This window comes from Megalobrama amblycephala, linkage group LG5 (assembly GCF_018812025.1).
Source record: "Megalobrama amblycephala isolate DHTTF-2021 linkage group LG5, ASM1881202v1, whole genome shotgun sequence".
Lineage (NCBI taxonomy): Eukaryota > Metazoa > Chordata > Actinopteri > Cypriniformes > Xenocyprididae > Megalobrama > Megalobrama amblycephala.
The window spans coordinates 17,866,347-17,883,682 of NC_063048.1; the positions used below are offsets into that span (position 1 = coordinate 17,866,347).

The 17,336-nt window shown below is 36.8% G+C and overlaps 1 protein-coding gene across 2 annotated transcripts; it reads left to right on the top strand.

The window, feature by feature from the left end:
* The first annotated feature begins 927 nt into the window (after nt 1–927).
* Nucleotides 928–17,336, top strand: lgals3b (lectin, galactoside binding soluble 3b). Of its 2 annotated transcripts, XM_048190926.1 has the most exons (8): nt 928–1,149; nt 1,357–1,381; nt 1,558–1,663; nt 12,943–12,953; nt 13,035–13,334; nt 15,399–15,487; nt 16,106–16,274; nt 16,558–17,336. In XM_048190926.1, exons 4-8 carry the CDS (start codon nt 12,948–12,950, stop codon nt 16,714–16,716), a joined length of 723 nt encoding a protein of 240 aa, XP_048046883.1. In that variant the 5' UTR covers nt 928–1,149; nt 1,357–1,381; nt 1,558–1,663; nt 12,943–12,947; the 3' UTR covers nt 16,717–17,336. The 2 variants fall into 2 exon arrangements, with proteins under 2 accessions (XP_048046883.1, XP_048046881.1); XM_048190924.1 differs by lacking the exons at nt 928–1,149; nt 1,357–1,381; nt 1,558–1,663 and adding an exon at nt 11,268–11,387.

Genomic DNA, 17,336 nt, shown 5'->3' on the forward strand with positions numbered 1-17,336 from the left:
GACACAAAAGAGCATTAAGGTACTATTATAGTTTTCGTTTAAAATTTTTATTAGATTTGATTTTTAGTTTTTCTGCTTTCATTGTAATTTTAATTAAAAGTTTTAGTATTTTTTTGTGTGTTTATGTCTTTTAGTTTTTGCTTTTAAATGTCTATAAGTTTTTATTTCTGTTTGTTATTTTAATACCTCAGGTTGAGCTAAAGCTTAGAAACTGAAAGTTTGAAAAAAATAAAATAAGTTTACATTTTATATATATATTTATTTTTTATTTCAGTTAATGTTTATTTCAAGTAATGAAGATTTCTTTGGTTTTAGGTTTAGTTAACTATAATAACCCTTATACTTGTAAAATATATTGAATAATGTGTCAAATAATGTTCTTAATCTTTCCTTCCTGTGACAGAACATACAGTAGTTTACTATGAATTAAATAGAAATTAAATTAAATAGTTTATTGTGTAAACAAAATAACAATAATGACCAGGAAAAAAATAATAATTATAAACCATCCCGAAATACACTGTGACTCTTATTCTGAAATGTCTGCAGGCTACTCACGAGGGAGATAAAATATGCATTCTTACAACCGTATAAAACATACTGCCATATAAACATCGTGTAGTAAACATTGTCATAATTCATCAACAGTAGCTCATAAGCAATCGCTTGGCAAAAATGGACGCTATTCATTAATTGCGAAGCAGTCTGCAGTGCTGTTGGACGAGCCCATAGAGGGCGCAACAGCGCCGCGTTTCCCGCGGTTAGATCAGCACGTTACACTTCAAATGTGCGCATCTTCTACACAGGACAGTAGTCCTGACTGACTGGATATCTTCCTAAATCGTCCCTCTCTTTCATTTTTGTCTCGTTTATATTCGTTAACGAAAATTAGAGTACATTTTAGTCATAGTTTTAGTAATTCAAAATGCATTTTCATTTAGCCTTTGTCTCGTTTTCGTCCGTGAAAAAATGTCGTTGACGAAAATTATGACGAAAATTATTCGTCAACGAAATTAACACTGTACAAGATACAAAATTAATGCAGGGGACTATTTTCTCATTCTCATGATGTTCCAAACCCATTTGCAGTACTTTTTCAGTTTCATCAACCTCTTTCATAGTGAAGGTCTGTCAAGTTCCAAAATGGAGGTAAGACGACATAAAAGTAAGTAGGCTAACAAGTGTGGTCTGTTCCTCACACAAAGCTATTATGGCTCCAGAGAATTGCCTACGATGCTTTAAATGTGTTTTTTGACAATTGTGGAGCTTGATAGACGTGGTTGCTGTGAATTGTCATTGAATGTGGAAAAAAAAGCAACATAAGGTGATTTTCTCTTAATACTGTATGTTCCACAGAGAGAAAAATAGCATTTGGCCTTGGGTGAGTAAATGGTGACAGAACTGTCAAATTTGTACAAAATATTTCTTTAAAGCATTCTTCTAACAATGAATGCAAATAACATTTTCCTAAAAGCATGTTTTCTATTCTAAGTAATAAGAATATGAAAAGTCTCTTCAAATACTTACAGTTTAGTTCTATTGAAATTATTTTTGCAGGATTCAAGGACATAAATATCTCAAGCACTCCTGAAGCAGACCTTGAATACTGAAACATCCCATTATGAAGGAGTGAACAAAAATGCCATCATCATATGGTGCAGAGGTAAGTGCTAGCACATGATTTTGATGACATTTCACTCAACATTCCCAGAGCTTCTGCAGAAGTAGTTTGTCACTGCCCTGTGCTGTCAAGTATTTCACCTTAACATGCTTTTGTGACCTTGTAACATTCTAGAAATGTATTTTCTCTGTGCCTAGCTGTCAATTCTCAAATTCTCAGCCTCTTTTTGTCAGATCCTTCTGTTTAGTGTCTCACCCACCAAAATAAAAAGGTGCAACTCTTGTTAGTACACACGTTTTCATGGAAAGAGTATGAAGCTTTATATCCAGCAATATCCTACTATTCTCTCCAAAGTCGAAACTGCTGCTTTGAGTCTGGGACACTGCTGATCATGCATAAAGGGTAAATAAATTGTGCGTCATAGTGGTTTTTAGGTGAACGGTCCGCAAATGAAAAATGCAGAATAGGTTCCAGCCCTTGGAAGGCCTTATTGCCATCACTGATGAGAGAACCGTCTGCCCTTAGAATGCATTCACCTTTGGTTTGGTTTCTCAGTTGCAACGATCATTTGCCATTATCATGTGGGTTCCCATCGTGCCGCAGAAGCGCTCCGTCTGCTTCTGTCATTAAACTTTGAGCTTCCAACAGGAACATAGTGTAGCCAAGCATTAGATTGAACGTCGTGTTTAGTTAAGCCCTTCCAGCCATCTCTGAAGGAGAAATAAACCAACCCTTTTTATCATTCCAGTCTTGGATACAAGCTTAAAACTCATTCCGTTCAACACCAATTCACTTGACAGTCTTCCTACATCATCAAAAGCATTAAATTTAATTTAAATTCATAAACTACTACATCAATCAACAATCAAAGATTTGTGCAATGTTTGTGTTCTGGTGTCTGCTTTTCTATTTTTGCTGTTGAATCTCATTGATTGTGAGTCAATTTTTTCCCCTCACCCAGGTACACTACTGTTAAAATGTTTTTGAAAGTCTCTTATGCTTACAGAGGCTACATTTGTTTGATCAAAAATACAGTAAAACAGGAATATTGTAAAATATTATTACAATTTAAAATAACTTTTCTATTTTAATAGTACAATTAATTTCTGTGATGGCAAAACTGAATTTTCAGCATCATTACTCCAGTCGTTACTAGTGTCACATGATCCTTCAGAAATCATTCTAATATGATGATTTGCTGCTCAAGAAACATTTCTTATTATTATCGATGTTGAAAAGGGCATTCATTTGCTAGGGCATTTTAGCTGGGTGTTTTGGGCAATTACTTAATGGCCTAAGTCAAAAGAGCCCACAACCATATAGACCCGTTTTATTATCCACTAGGTGAAATTTGTAATTCTGATTACCTAAAATATTAATAGCACACCTCTACTCAAGCCACATAATTTAAGATACAGTATCTGTAGCAAAAATCATGTGGGAACAAGATTGCATTGAGTTTTTAAGCCTCTAAGGTAGTGGAGTCGGAGACTGTAACCGCTCACTTGGTGACTGTAGGGATTCTCGTATCCCATAAATGATCTTCCAGCAAAACAAACAGCAATTCCAATGAACGGCAAAGAGAGAAAGAGTGAATGTTACGTTTATGAGGCCAGCTATACTAATAAAATAAAGAACTTTTAGTATCCATGGAACCTTTCCATTGCACAAAAGGTTCTTTATAGAGAAAAAAAATTCTTTAGAATATTTAAATGTTCTTTACACTTTACACAAAAAAATTATTCTTTTAAACACTGTTCACTGAAAGTTTCTTTGAGGAACCAAAAATGGTTCTTGGCATTGCTCTGAAAACCCCTTTTTGGAACTTTTATTTTTAAGAGTGTACGTGTGTACAAGGAGGTTTTTGCGCAGTTGTGGTGGGGGTAGAACAGACCTGATTGAGGCTCATAATTTAGATATGAGATCCAGAATAAGAAAACGGAGTGATTGTTTTTGTTTTGATTCTGCTGGGACAGATAAGTGAACTCTCGCACAAAACAATTAGATGCTGCTTGTTATGCTTTTTTATGTTTGGACATAGTGAAATAGTTCAGATAATCAAACAAGCCTAAACAAACATGCTCTCTTTACGCTAGTGCTCAGGAAGACGCTAATAGGAAATTCCAATAACGCTGCTGTTCAGTAGGGGGTATTTTTGAGGAATGTTCTACAAAAAAAAGCAGATCAGTACATAAATTTGTACATAGAGGGCTGCACCTTTTCCATGGGAAAAATATTCACATTCTCTCTGAGTCTGAACGTTTTCACTACAGCAGTGATAATGTCCAAAAATATACAGTAACGCGTTCCTAGACTACACTAAACACTTTCACAGACAATTCTTCATAACGGCTCTACCAGATCCTACCAGATCCAGTTACACAGACTTCATAAACCGTGTGAAATTCCTGAATGTTCTGATAAAGGCAGGTGCTGATGATCTTGACGATGATAAGCTAAGATTTCATTTTAATTATCTGCAATCAAAATATTGGATTTCAACATAATCAACAGTACAAAAGAGGGGAAATAAAGAAAGACATTAATGAGAGACATTGGTCAATATCTGAGAAATCCTTTATTAACTTTTCTACAGATATCTGAATAATATTTTACACTCAGAACAACTGAATAAAGATAAACATGCACATTTGAGAATTATACTTGGCTTGTCTTTACATTTATTAGGTGCCATGGCTTATTATCTTATCAAGCTGAATCAATGGACAATACTGGTCAACACACATTTGACCAATCACCCCATCAACCAATATAACCTCTGAAATTTACAGAATCATGTTCCACCACTGCTTGAAAGTCTTTGATTGACCCCTAGTGTTAATAAAATGGATTTCAAGCTGCTTGTAAACACTTACCTATCACCAAGTATTTGTTGTAGGTGTCAATGAACCATTATGTAAAAATCTACACTCTGCTTAATATAGGAAAGATCAGATTTCCTGTTAACATCATATTAAATATATAGAAAATTTGAGGAAAATGTGGTTTGCTGCAAGTTGTAACAGCATTCCTAAAAACAACAAGAGCAGTTGAAGTTTTGTTCATGAACATTAGTTTTTGTTTGATTTGTATTCAAGCCAAATTAAGGCGTTTAAGGCTGTCTGGAATACAAGACTTTAAACAATTCCACATTAGTATCTCACTTCACTGGTGCTTATTTACAAAGAGTAAACACACCACCTAGTGGTTATGCAGAGCATGACTCTTTCAAATGCTACTGAATAGAAACTGAATGAAGTTAGATAGCAATTAAATCCTTACCAATTCCCATTAAGACTTTTCCTTCAATTTGGATATACTGTAGTCATTTTATAATGCAAAAATATGACATTGTACTGTGGTTCCATATAATTTCTTCCCTCTAATATATTTTCAAGATCCTCAGTAATGTCATTTTAACATGTTATTATATTGTACATTTAATTTGACTGTCCTTTTAGCTAGTGGAATTTATATGAAATTTTAAACTAAATATATTTTGTTTAAAAAAACAATTCTTATAAAGCATCTTAAATTGTAAATTAATATAAATAAAATTTAAATATAAAAATGTTTCTTTATATCACAAAGATATTCATGATTTTCTCTCTCTCATTGTTCCATGCATAATACATGACATTTATAATTGATTTAAGCATTATTTGATTATAACAGAATAACCTGCTGACAAATAAATATTATTTACCTTATTTTTGCTGACTTCAATGAATATTTAGTGTTAAATTTAATATGTTTGTTCATAATTTCACAGTTCACTCATGAAGAACTGCAGGTGTATTTGTAGAAACAAATTGTGCCCAGTGGGATTTAGAGAATATATTCGTCTTCTAAATACATATTTTAACTTTCAGTACAAGGTGAATGAACAAGGTATGTTTCATCACTATTCTAACATACACACTACTTACACTACCAGTCAAATGTCTGGATCCACTTGACTAAATGTTCCTCTTGAACTTCAGATCCTTTTGATCTAAAGACATCTGCATGAAATTAGTTTTTGTAGGTGAATATGAATTGTGTCTATGTATGAATTTGTTTACACAATTATTATAATTATTAGACTCCAGCATTCCTGCTGTCACGGTGACAAAAGGAGTAGAAAACAAAAATAGTCTTTATTAAATCCACAACGGAAAACTCAGGAGATCGTAGGAGTAAACAAACACAACCACTTTTAACTTAGACCAGTGGTTCCCAAACTTTTTAGAGTGGAGTATCCCCTGAAGGGATTACCATCCTTCTTCTCTTCCACTTAGACTGCAGGGACAATAAGGGGCAATATTTGACCCCTAAATTGATTTTCCAGTGCATATTTTTACCTTTATGAATATCTTTATACAATAAATAATGTTTTAAATAAAAAATGTTCAATAGAGAAATATGCAATGATGGTAAAACCAAGAAAAACTTTTAAATATTAAACTAAAACTGCCAGTAGGTGGCAGCAAGTCACTGTTTTTATGAGTGAGTCATCGAGTCATTTAGTCATTCATTCAGTGACAAAGCAAGTGGCTATGAATGAATCATTGAATCATTGACTCTCACGATTCGTTCAAAGCCACAGAATTGTACGCGAAACAAAGACGTGTGTTGTAGTTCTGCTGTGGTTTTCGTTAGAGTGGTGTGGTTATCTATTATTTCATTGCAAAATAGAGTAAATACTGACAGTTTGGTGTTTAAAATGTACGTTTTGTTTTTTTACCTGTTGTATAATAATGTCACGTTTGCAGTCATGTGGATATTTGGGAACAATTGCATTCTTGCCCGTTATCATTAAATACAAGAACTCGCACAAGGTATGTTTTTGTATCAGAGAAAGTTTGAGTCTTAAATCGAAATGAATCTTAAATCGAAAAAACTATCTGTGTCTATATTTGTTCTTCATGTGAGTAAGTGCTAAACCTCTACTTTTACAAAGGGGCATTGTCGAGAACGACAGTTATTTAGCGCGATTTAAGGCAGCAGACTGCACGCAATCAATCATATACATGCTGCTTGGATACAGTCATTTTTGACTGCAAATGAGGTAATTTGAATAAATGTACTGGATTTAGGGCATTTTGGCAGTTAGAAATACATGCTCGGTTTTAATATTACTTTAAGGTTGAATTAAATGAACTAGCCTTCTCAGCATTTTGTTCGCGTACCCCCCTTTGTCACCTCGCGTACCCCAGTTTGGGAACCACGGACTTAGACGATACCAGAGATAGGAACTAGGGAAACAGGGCTTAAATACATGAGGAGCATAATCCATGTCAAACGGAACAGGTGTGGGACCTAATTAATAACCAGGGAAATTAACTAGGGAACTCAGGCAAGCAGACAGGAAAACAGGGAAAACAAAACACCATGATAATAGAACAGAACTAAACATAAACTTACATTACGCCCCCCATGACAAAACCAGGGGGGTGATGGACAGAGACGGAGCCAATGAAAGTGGGGACCCAGGCAGAGACAGAGAGCAGATGGGACCACATGATACAGATGGCTCTGGAAACCATTGCGGATCTGCAACGACAAGCGTTCCAGGTTGGAGTCAGGGTGCCAGAAGATGGTGGAGACTGAGGACCAAGGCAGAACCCGACAGAGCCGAAGGGGTAGAGCAGTGGTCATCACTATTTTTTTTTTTTTTTTTTTCACGAGAGCCACACTGATTTCCAACGTAAATCTGTGGTGAAAAATGGAACTGCAGCGTGCTCTCATAGAGAGCCATTGAGCTCATTTTCACGTTAGGTCATATTACCATATTATTTGCCATATGAATCACAAATTAAAGCTTGCCGAACTGCGCAATGTGTAACACTGGGGTAGAGGGATGAAGCACAGCTGAAGGCCCATAAGTCAAGGTGACCAAGGTGAAGCTGTAGGGACGAGGGAGCCTGGTGGAGCCATAAGGATGGTGGGGACGAGGAATGGAGGAGCCAAGGTGAAGCCAACAGGTCGAGAGCTAAGGTGGAGTGATGGGCTCAGTGGCTGGAGGTGGAGCCTTGACTAGGTGGAGCTGGAGACCGTAAGACCAGAGGCAAATCCACACAGTAGAGCTGTGTCAGAGAAGGACCCGAGGGGCTGAAGGGAACCAGCAGAGGCGTGGTCGACAGACTTGCTGACTTTGGAAGAGAAGGAGCTGGGAGAGGGAGAGGCTGGGTGGGAACTCTGGAGACACAGGAGACTTTGAGCTGGGTGGAACCAACGGAGACAAAGGAGGCTTTGAATTGGATGGGAACAGTGGGGACGGTAGACTTAAGTAAACATCCTCTTTCAAGTCATCATAATACAGAGGCCAGCAGCAGCTCACCCTCGTTGGTGGGAGTGTGGGTGGGGTCTTCCTTCATTCCCTTATACTCCACTAGTAATCCCACCGTGATGCATGATGTTGCTGGCTTACACACCTGATCAGACATTCTGTGGGGCTCGGGCTCTGGGGCGACAGTGGGCTCAGTCCCCTTGTCTGGCTCATACATTGCGACAGGCTTGTTAACATCTTAATTAAATATACAGAAAATTTGGGAAAAATGTGGTTTGTTGCAAGTTGTAATAGCATTCCTAAAAACTACGAGCACTTTTGTGGCAGTTTTGTTTATGAACATTAGATTTTGTTTGATTTGTATTCATGCCAAATTAAGGGGTTTAAGGCTGTCTGGAATACAAGGCTTTAAACAATTCCACATTAGTATAATCTCACTTATTTACAAAGAGTAAACACACCATCTAGTGGTTGTGCAGAGCATGACTCCTTCAAAAACTGTACTGAATAAAAATTGAATGAAGTTAGATGATAATTAAATCCTTACAAATGGGAACTCTGTGGGTCAGTCCCCTTGTCTGGCTTGTTCATTGCAGCAGGCTTGGGTTCTCCGTCTGCGGTGGGCTCTGGGATTTACTCCTTGCGAGGCGTGGGAGGAGACTGGCTGGGCTCTGGGTCTGGAATGGGGCTGGTGATGTCCTCTGCTGGGCAAATGGTGTACACCAATCCATTATTAGACTTTATCAAATCCACAATTGGAAAACTCAGGAGATTGTAGGAGTAAAAGTAAAAAGACAACCACTTTTAATTTAGACAATACCTGAGAAAAGAACTAGGGAAACACAGGGTTTAAATACATGAGGAGCATAATCAGTGTCAAATGGAACAGCTGTGAGAACTAATTAATAATCAGGGAAACAGACTAGGGAACACAGACAGGCAAACAGGGAAGCCAAAACACCATGATAATAAAACAGAACTAAACATAATCCTTACACCTGCGACAATACATAGCACAAGCGGTTTGGAGAATGGATGGAAGGATTGATCATTATTATTATTATTACTGTTATTATTTTGAATTGTATGAGCTGGACAACAATATACAGGTGCTGGTCATATAATTAATCAAAAAGTTGATTTATTTCACTAATTCCATTCAAAAAGTGAAACTTGTATATTATATTCATTCATTACACACAGACTGATATATTTCAAATGTTTATTTCTTTTAATTTTGATGATTATAACTGACAACTAAGGAAAATCCCAAATTCAGTATCTCAGAAAATTAGAATATTGTGAAAAGGTTCAATATTGAAGACACCTGATGCCACACTCTAATCAGCTAATTAACTCAAAACACCTGCAAAGGCCTTTAAATGGTCTCTCAGTCTAGTTCTGTAGGCTACACAATCATGGGGAAGACTGCAGACTTGACAGTTGTCCAAAAGACAACCATTGACACCTTGCACAAGGAGGGCAAGACACAAAAGGTCATTGCAAAAGAGGCTGGCTGTTCACAGAGCTCTGTGTCCAAGCACACTAATAGAGAGTTGAAGGGAAGGAAAAGATGTGGTAGAAAAAAGTGTACAAGCAATAGGGATAACCGCACACTGGAGAGGATTGTGAAACAAAACCCATTCAAAAATGTGGTGGAGATTCACAAAGAGTGGACTGCAGCTGGAGTCAGTGCTTCAAGAACCACTACGCACAGACGTATGCAAGACATGGGTTTCAGCTGTCACATTCCTTGTGTCAAGCCACTCTTGAACAACAGACAGCGTCAGAAGCGTCTCGCCTGGGATAAAGACAAAAAGGATTGGTCTGCTGCTTAGTGGTCCAAAGTTATATTCTCTGATGAAAGTAAATTTTGCATTTCCTTTGGAAATCAGGTCCCAGAGTCTGGAGGAAGAGAGGAGAGGCACACAATCCACGTTGCTTGAGATCCAGTGTAAAGTTTCCACAGTCAGTGATGGTTTGGGGTGCCATGTCATCTGCTGGTGTTGGTCCACAGTGTTTTCTGATGTCCAAGGTCAACGCAGCCGTATACCAGGAAGTTTTAGAGCACTTCATGCTTCCTGCTGCTGACCAACTTTATGGAGATGCAGATTTCATTTTCCAACAGGACTTGGCACCTGCACACAGTGCCAAAGCTAACAGTACCTGGTTTAAGTACCATGGTATCCCTGTTCTTAATTGGCCAGCAAACTCGCCTGACCTTAACCCCATAGAAAATCTATGGGGTATTGTGAAGAGGAAGATGTGATATGCCAGACCCAACAATGCAGAAGAGCTGAAGGCCACTATCAGAGCAACCAGGGCTCTCATAACACCTGAGCAGTGCCACAGACTGATCGACTCCATGCCACGCCGCATTGCTGCAGTAATTCAGGCAAAAGGAGCCCCACCTAAGTATTGAGTACTGTACATGCTCATACTTCTCTTGTTCATACTTTTCAGTTGACCAAGATTTCTAAAAATCCTTTCTTTGTGTTGGTCTTAAGTAATATTCTAATTTTCTGAGATACTGAATTTGGGATTTTCCTTAGTTGTCAGTTATAATCATCAAAATTAAAAGAAATAAACATTTGAAATATATCAGTCTGTGTGTAATGAATGAATATAATATACAAGTTTCACTTTTTGAATGGAATTAGTGAAATAAATCAACTTTTTGATGATATTCTAATTATATGACCAGCACCTGTAGTGAAGCAAGAGCAGTTAAAAAGTGTCCAGCAATCATAGGAACCCTTCAATCCCGTGTACAAAACCTCTCATGATGCACAGCATATGAAGTTGGTTAACATGAGTAAGCAGAGCTAGCCGATGAATTTAAACAGTCTTAAATATTGTTTAGTTTTTATTTTTGTAATGTTTTTAGTCATTATACTGTTCCGCTTGTGTTAATGCATAGCTTTTGATCATTTCACTACAATTCTAAAATGTGGAAAACAGGAATAATAATGAATAAATAGGCATGTCCATGGTATATAAACAGCCATGTAATGCCAGTTACTATGCAACACTACACATGTTTTGAGCTATGAACAGCTCTTCAAATCCTTACCTAGTTGCCAAGGCAACGCCTGGCTTTTGTTCTTTATTTTGTCCAAAGCAAAGAAAAAAGATACTGAATTCCCCCATTACACCCATCCTTAAAACACATGGGTAATCTGGAGGTTATGCACCTCAGATGAACTGGATAACCTTCAGACCATATTGAATAGCCAATATTGACTGAATCAGATAAGAATGTTTCAGCATACTTGTTAAAAGATTATTCATAGTTTCTCCTCTGACTGATCATATTTCCCTATGAAAATCAGGCCATGTGTTTGTATTCTGTGTGGGTGCGGCCTCTTCTCAGAAGTACTGGGGAGGGTTTTTAGGGGCGTGAGAGTGTATTTATGAACTCCACCCAGAATTCCGGCCTGTCTACATACTGCCTCCACAGAACAGCTCCTGTGTGCTATCAGGAAGACAAAACAGGTATATGCCTTTCTTTAGCTTCTTTTCTCTTTTTCAAAACTTTGTCAGCATCTTCAAGGTTAAAAGATTTAAGTTTGGTGTATGTGTTTGCCTAGTGATAATCAAATTGTGTAAATCTGTTTACGCGGCTGATGAGTTCTGGCTAATGCAAACAGTAGGTAGCCCTGTCGTGTTGACATGAAAAGCATCTTGAGAGTTTCAAATAACTGGACACTTCTGAAAGAAACATAGAGTTTATTTGTACTTTTGCTAGCTTAAACACATGCCTTCATGTGATTCACAGGCCCGGTGAAATCCACAGGCCTGTTCACAAGCCTCAACTTGCAGTGTTCAAGTTGCACTTACTTCGTTTGAGTGCAGATTGTACAATAATGAGTGTGCGTTAATAAATTGTTGTTGAGGGAAAAGTTTAGACTGATCTCTAGTTGTATAGATGTATGCTTATGTGAATTCTAACTTCTAACAAAAGCAAAACATGTCTGAGGTAAAAGTTATAATGCACCCAAAGCCAATTCATGGGAACTTTTTTTAATTTAACATGCATCTCTGTTCAGAAGAGCATGCATTTATTATGCTTTACATATAGTGTTTGTTATTAATATCATATTATCTGCTATTGTAATCATCATGCATCCCCTCCAGCTCACCATTCACACAGTGCAATGGGTGTGGTGGGTGGTTTCATGGATGAGTGAGTCATCAACTCATGGGAGAATGTAATGTATTCCAGGGACCCAATAATATAATTTATGTAGTTTTTAAAACAAACATTGAACCAAATTTATTGGTGTTTTCAAAGAGAAGCTGCTTTACCTTTATCAACTCCACCCATAAAGACCAATTCTTTTTATATTAATTATTAATATTAGTATGTCATAATAGTTTATACAGTATTTCAGAGACTATCGCTGCATCTGAAATCATATACTGTCTGAGAAGGAATTTGAATTTACTTTGCAACAGTTTAAAACAGATGTTCAAAACTTGTTTAGCTCCAACTTGCCTCAACATACCTGACTGCAAGTTTATAGTATGCATAGACCTTGATTAGCTCATAGTTCAGGTGTGTTTAATTGGGGTTGCAGCTAAACTCTGCAGGACAGTGACCCTCCAGGAGCAGGATTGGACACCCCTTGTTTATAAGTACATTCTAAATTAATGAATATGGGTAGTATGAATGAAATTCGGATGTACTACATCAGCCATGTTGTTATTGTCTCATGATCTACCAGCGCCAATTGTGTCGCTTCACTGCCATTCATAAATCCTCTCCCATGGCCTCATGGGATAGTAAAGTGCCCATCAAATGCACACTTCAGAATCTCAGGAGAAGTAGTAGGTCATTTAGTAGGTACCTCTCAACCACTGTTTTTCAAGATACTATTCATTCAGACACTACACTTTTGGTGTACTGTTTTTCGCATACTATATAGTAGCGAGGTATTTGATTTTGGATGATCTTCTAATGGAAGGATTTAAGTTTGTACATTCAAGATTGTGAATTTGTTTAATTTTCTGTAAAATTAACAATGTATCCTCTCTGTTTGGATTTCAGATATCATGGATGTAAGTACATTAATCTCCTCAATAATTCTATCTAGTTTAGCACAAGTGTCATGCTATAAGTTCTATCATGTTCTGTTTCAGCTTTCAGATGCCCTTGATTTTCCACAACAAAACAACCAGCAAGCAGGAGGCCCAGTATGGCCCGGCCAACCAGCCAACCCCGCCTGGCCCGGCCAACCAGCTAACCCCGCCTGGCCTGGCCAGCCTGCTAACCCCACCTGGCCTGGGCAGCCAAACCAACCTGCCTGGCCTGGGCAACCAAATCAGCCAACATGGCCTGGACAGCCTGGACAGCCCGGGCAGCCTACAGCTCCTGGGTGGCCTGGACCTGCACCACAAACTGGCCCTTATGGTGCTCCTATCCAAGCTCCAAAAGCACTAGTGAGATGTTGTCACTCTTCATGGATTTGTACAATTATCATAGAGTTCCATAGAATACATTTTAAATGCCTAGGGCTAGTTAAAGGATTAGTTCACTTTCAAATTAAAATTTCCTGATAATTTACTCACCCCCACGTCATCCAAGATGTCCATGCCCTTCTTTCTTCAGTTGAAAAGAAATTAAGGTTTTTGATGAAAACATTCTAGGATTTTTCTCCATATGGTGGACTTCAATGGAGCCCAAACGGTTGAAGGTCAAAATTACAGTTTCAGTGCAGCTTCAAATCATTCTACACAATCCCAGATGAGGAATAAGGGTTTTGTCTAGAGAAACCATTGCTCATTAAAATTTTACATGTTTTAACCATAAATGCTCATCTTGAACTAGCTCTCCTCTTCTTCTCTATTTGAATTCCAGCAGTGTAGATACTGCTAAGTGTATTACTGCCCTCCACAGGTCAAAGTTTTAACTAAATTGTCATATACAATATGCAAGCGCAAGTATTTAGCAATTAGTTCAAATTTTGACCTGTGGAGGGCAGTAATAAACTTAGCAGTGTCTACACTGCCGGAATTCTAATAGAGAAGAAGAGAGCTAGTTCAAGATGAGCATATATGGTTAAAACGTGTAAAATTTGTAATTTTTTTTTTTAGAAAATGACCGATTGTTTCTCTAGATGATTGACCTTCAACCGTTTGGGCTCCATTGAAGTTCACTATATGGAGAAAAATCCTGGAATGTTTTCATCAAAAACCTTAATTTCTTTTCGACTGAAGAAAGAAGGACGTGGACATCTTGGATGACATGTTGATGAGTAAATTATCAGGAAATTTTAATTTGAAAGTGAACTAATCCTTTAACGTCTAAATTTATGAATCTTGTTGAATTGAACAGTCTGTGTTAAATACAGTAGGGTACAAAGGGGCTACTAAAGGCACACCTTAAGGAAAATGTGTTCTCCCATAGTGTATGACTGCAGAACATTGATGGATCAACACATTTTGTGGGAAAATAAATCATTAAAGTGTTTTTTTTGCTTAAAAAATTTATAAAGGTATGGCAAGGGGGGACTTTAACCCCATGCTTGGGGTAAAAGTCACCCAGTATAAATAGAAATACTTTCGATAACAAGTTAATACTTGCTCAATAACTTTAGCAAACTATGTACTATTTTCTCTTTATTTTGATAAAAGAAATTTATTTATTTTTTAAACTAAAGATTCTGAAAGCTTTGGGGACCCAATAAAAATGTACAGTAACAGTTAATATGATATTTTATTATATTATGATTAATATATTTTTATATATGATGGTTTCATTACATGGCAATTATCTCTAAGGTGGACACCCAAATTAATAAATGATATTAAACATCTGTCAATCAGCCAATTATTTTTATCATCATGTTAATTATTGCGCCTTTAGCGCCAACAGGAGGGTTTTTACCCCAAATACCATACTTATATCTCCATATCTTCAGTTAATAAAAAACAGTTGATTTAATTAACTTGAACTAAACTGAAAATCATTAACAAGACTGCTGTCTAAAAACATATTCAATTCTCTGTTGCTACTTAAATCTATAACATTTTAAAAAAACGTTAAAGCCCGGATTCACAGACAGGGTTAAGATTAAGCCAGGCTTAATTCATTTAGGACATTTAAGTGGCTTTTATAAATGTGCCTTAGAAAAAAAAAAAAAAGAAAAAAAAACATGCATCTTGAGACTAAACAATGGCACTGGCATATAAGATAAGTACTTTCAGTTAAGACAGCTCAAACATGCATTTTAGTCTGGGACTAGGCTTAAGCCTTTTTTGTGAAACCAAGCACATATATTAGATCAATTTAGCACAGAATCAACTTTTCACATGCATCGTGAAGCAAATGTTTAGGAAAGTGCTGCAGCAAGGTTATGTTCCATCTAGTGGTTAAGAGGAGAATTTAATAAAATTTCCCTTTTACCCCAGTGTGCCTTTAGCCTCATTGTAGCCTAGAGTGGTTCTTGGATTCTGCCACTTTACTATATATTTACTTTTTTTTTTTTTTTTTTTTTTTTCAAGACTGTGCCTTTTGACCTCCCACTACAAAATGGAGCTTTTAACAAGATGCTTATCACCATCACTGGAGAGGTCAAACCCAACGCTAAAAGGTAAAAAACAACAATGCACACACACATTGCAAACAAAAAAACAAAGGCAGATTAGTACATACAGTACATACACTCAAAAAGTATTCAGACCTAAATTTAAAGGGATAGTTCACCCAAAAATAAAAAATTCTGTCATCATTTATTCACCTTTTGACAAGACTTCTGTTCATCTTCGGAACACAAATGAAGATCTTTTTAATGAAATCTGAATGATTTTTGTCCTTCCATAGACAGCTACACAACTACCACTTTGATATTTCAAAAAATTCATAAAGAGATTGTAAAACTAATCCATATGAATTGAGTGGTTAAGTCCAAATTTTTGAAGAGACACAATCGTTTTATATGATGAACAGGTTGAATTTAGGCTTTTATTCAGTAAAATCATAATAATCATAAAGTACATAAATTCTGTTTTTATCACTAATCTTTGGTAAAGGATTACAAAAACAAACATTTTGCTTGTAAATAATGTGCACTGATGAATTGTTCATAATAATATATATATTACATTAAGCTAAATTGTGATCATCATTGTCTGACAGTTGTGACAATCTCCTTCTTTGTGACGTCCCTGTGTATTTCATGTGTGTAATCTTATTTTTCTCCTCCAATTAGTTTCACAATTAATTTAAACAGAGGCCACGACATTGTGTTTCATTTAAACCCCCGCTTCAATGAAAGCGGAAAGCAAGTGATTGTGCGAAACAGCATGATTGGAAACAATTGGGGTAGAGAAGAGCGAGAGCTCCCCTCCTTCCCTTTTGTCCCAGGAAAGCCTTTTGAGGTGAGCATGGCATCAAACAATTTTGTTTCTTATTCATCTCAGTGTTCTTATTTTGATTAAACAAATGTCTTAAATATTTACTGTTAGGCCCTCATTGTGTTTAAAGACATTAGAGAATAGATAGCTGGATGTCAAGTTGGAACCGCAAAAAAGAGGTCCTGAAATAGCATCACTAAAAATACTGCAACAAAACCCTTTTGCAAGGTTATGCATTTGTCTCCTGCCATGTTTGGTCAAAACTGCTCATTCAGATGCAACTGATTAAAATTGTTTTTAATTTCAGCTGAAGATCTTATGCACTGACACTGAATTCAAAGTGGCAGTGAACAAGTCACACCTTCTGGAGTTCAAACATCGGGTCCGTGAGCTCGACCAGATCAGAGGTCTTAGTATCTACAATGATGTCACCCTTAATTCTGTAAATGTGGAGACACTGCAGTGAGATCATACTACTGATTCTGGAACAGTTTTGTCTTTTGACAATGACACATGCAATGCTCAACCTGTTAAACCACATGTGCAAGTTATCTTACCTCCAGTAGTCATATATTTTAAACACTGTAGTAATGCTGTAGTTAGCTTTGTTACCTCTAGTGGGCTTTTTACTTTCTAGTGAGGATTGGGTTGTCATAAGGTTCAATGACAGAGTTAAAGGGAAGAAATATTTTACATGAACATTGTGTTTTGTATTGCTACAAGTGATATTGAAGTACCATTGTTGATATGCTTACAATGTCTGCAACGCTTATGATGCTGATGATGAATGAGGATGAGGATAATGGTGGAGGTCATAGTGGGGAATCTGATAGTGGCCAATCAAGAATAATGCATAATTAATGTGAAATTAGAACTGGAATAAAATAGGACTTTATGATTCTATATTACCTTCAGCTGTAACCAGTGCCAAAGATTGTTCTTCTTAAAGATCCAATGATTAAAGAAACAACAACTGATGTAAACATTGAGTGGTGGGCATGTAATTACAATCCTCTGTGAGATCTGTGTAGTACACTTTTACTGCCAGCTCCTAATATAAATAAAATAGCAGCAGTGTAAACTGAA

Bases quoted from the DNA above. Each gene is read 5' to 3' on its own strand.
- lgals3b (XM_048190924.1), top strand. From the start codon at position 11,306: ATGAACTCCACCCAGAATTCCGGCCTGTCTACATACTGCCTCCACAGA. The intron at 13,335-15,398 runs GTGAGATGTTGT...TTTTTTTTCAAG, and splicing joins TCCAAGCTCCAAAAGCACTA to ACTGTGCCTTTTGACCTCCC. The intron at 16,275-16,557 runs GTGAGCATGGCA...TTTTAATTTCAG, and splicing joins TCCCAGGAAAGCCTTTTGAG to CTGAAGATCTTATGCACTGA.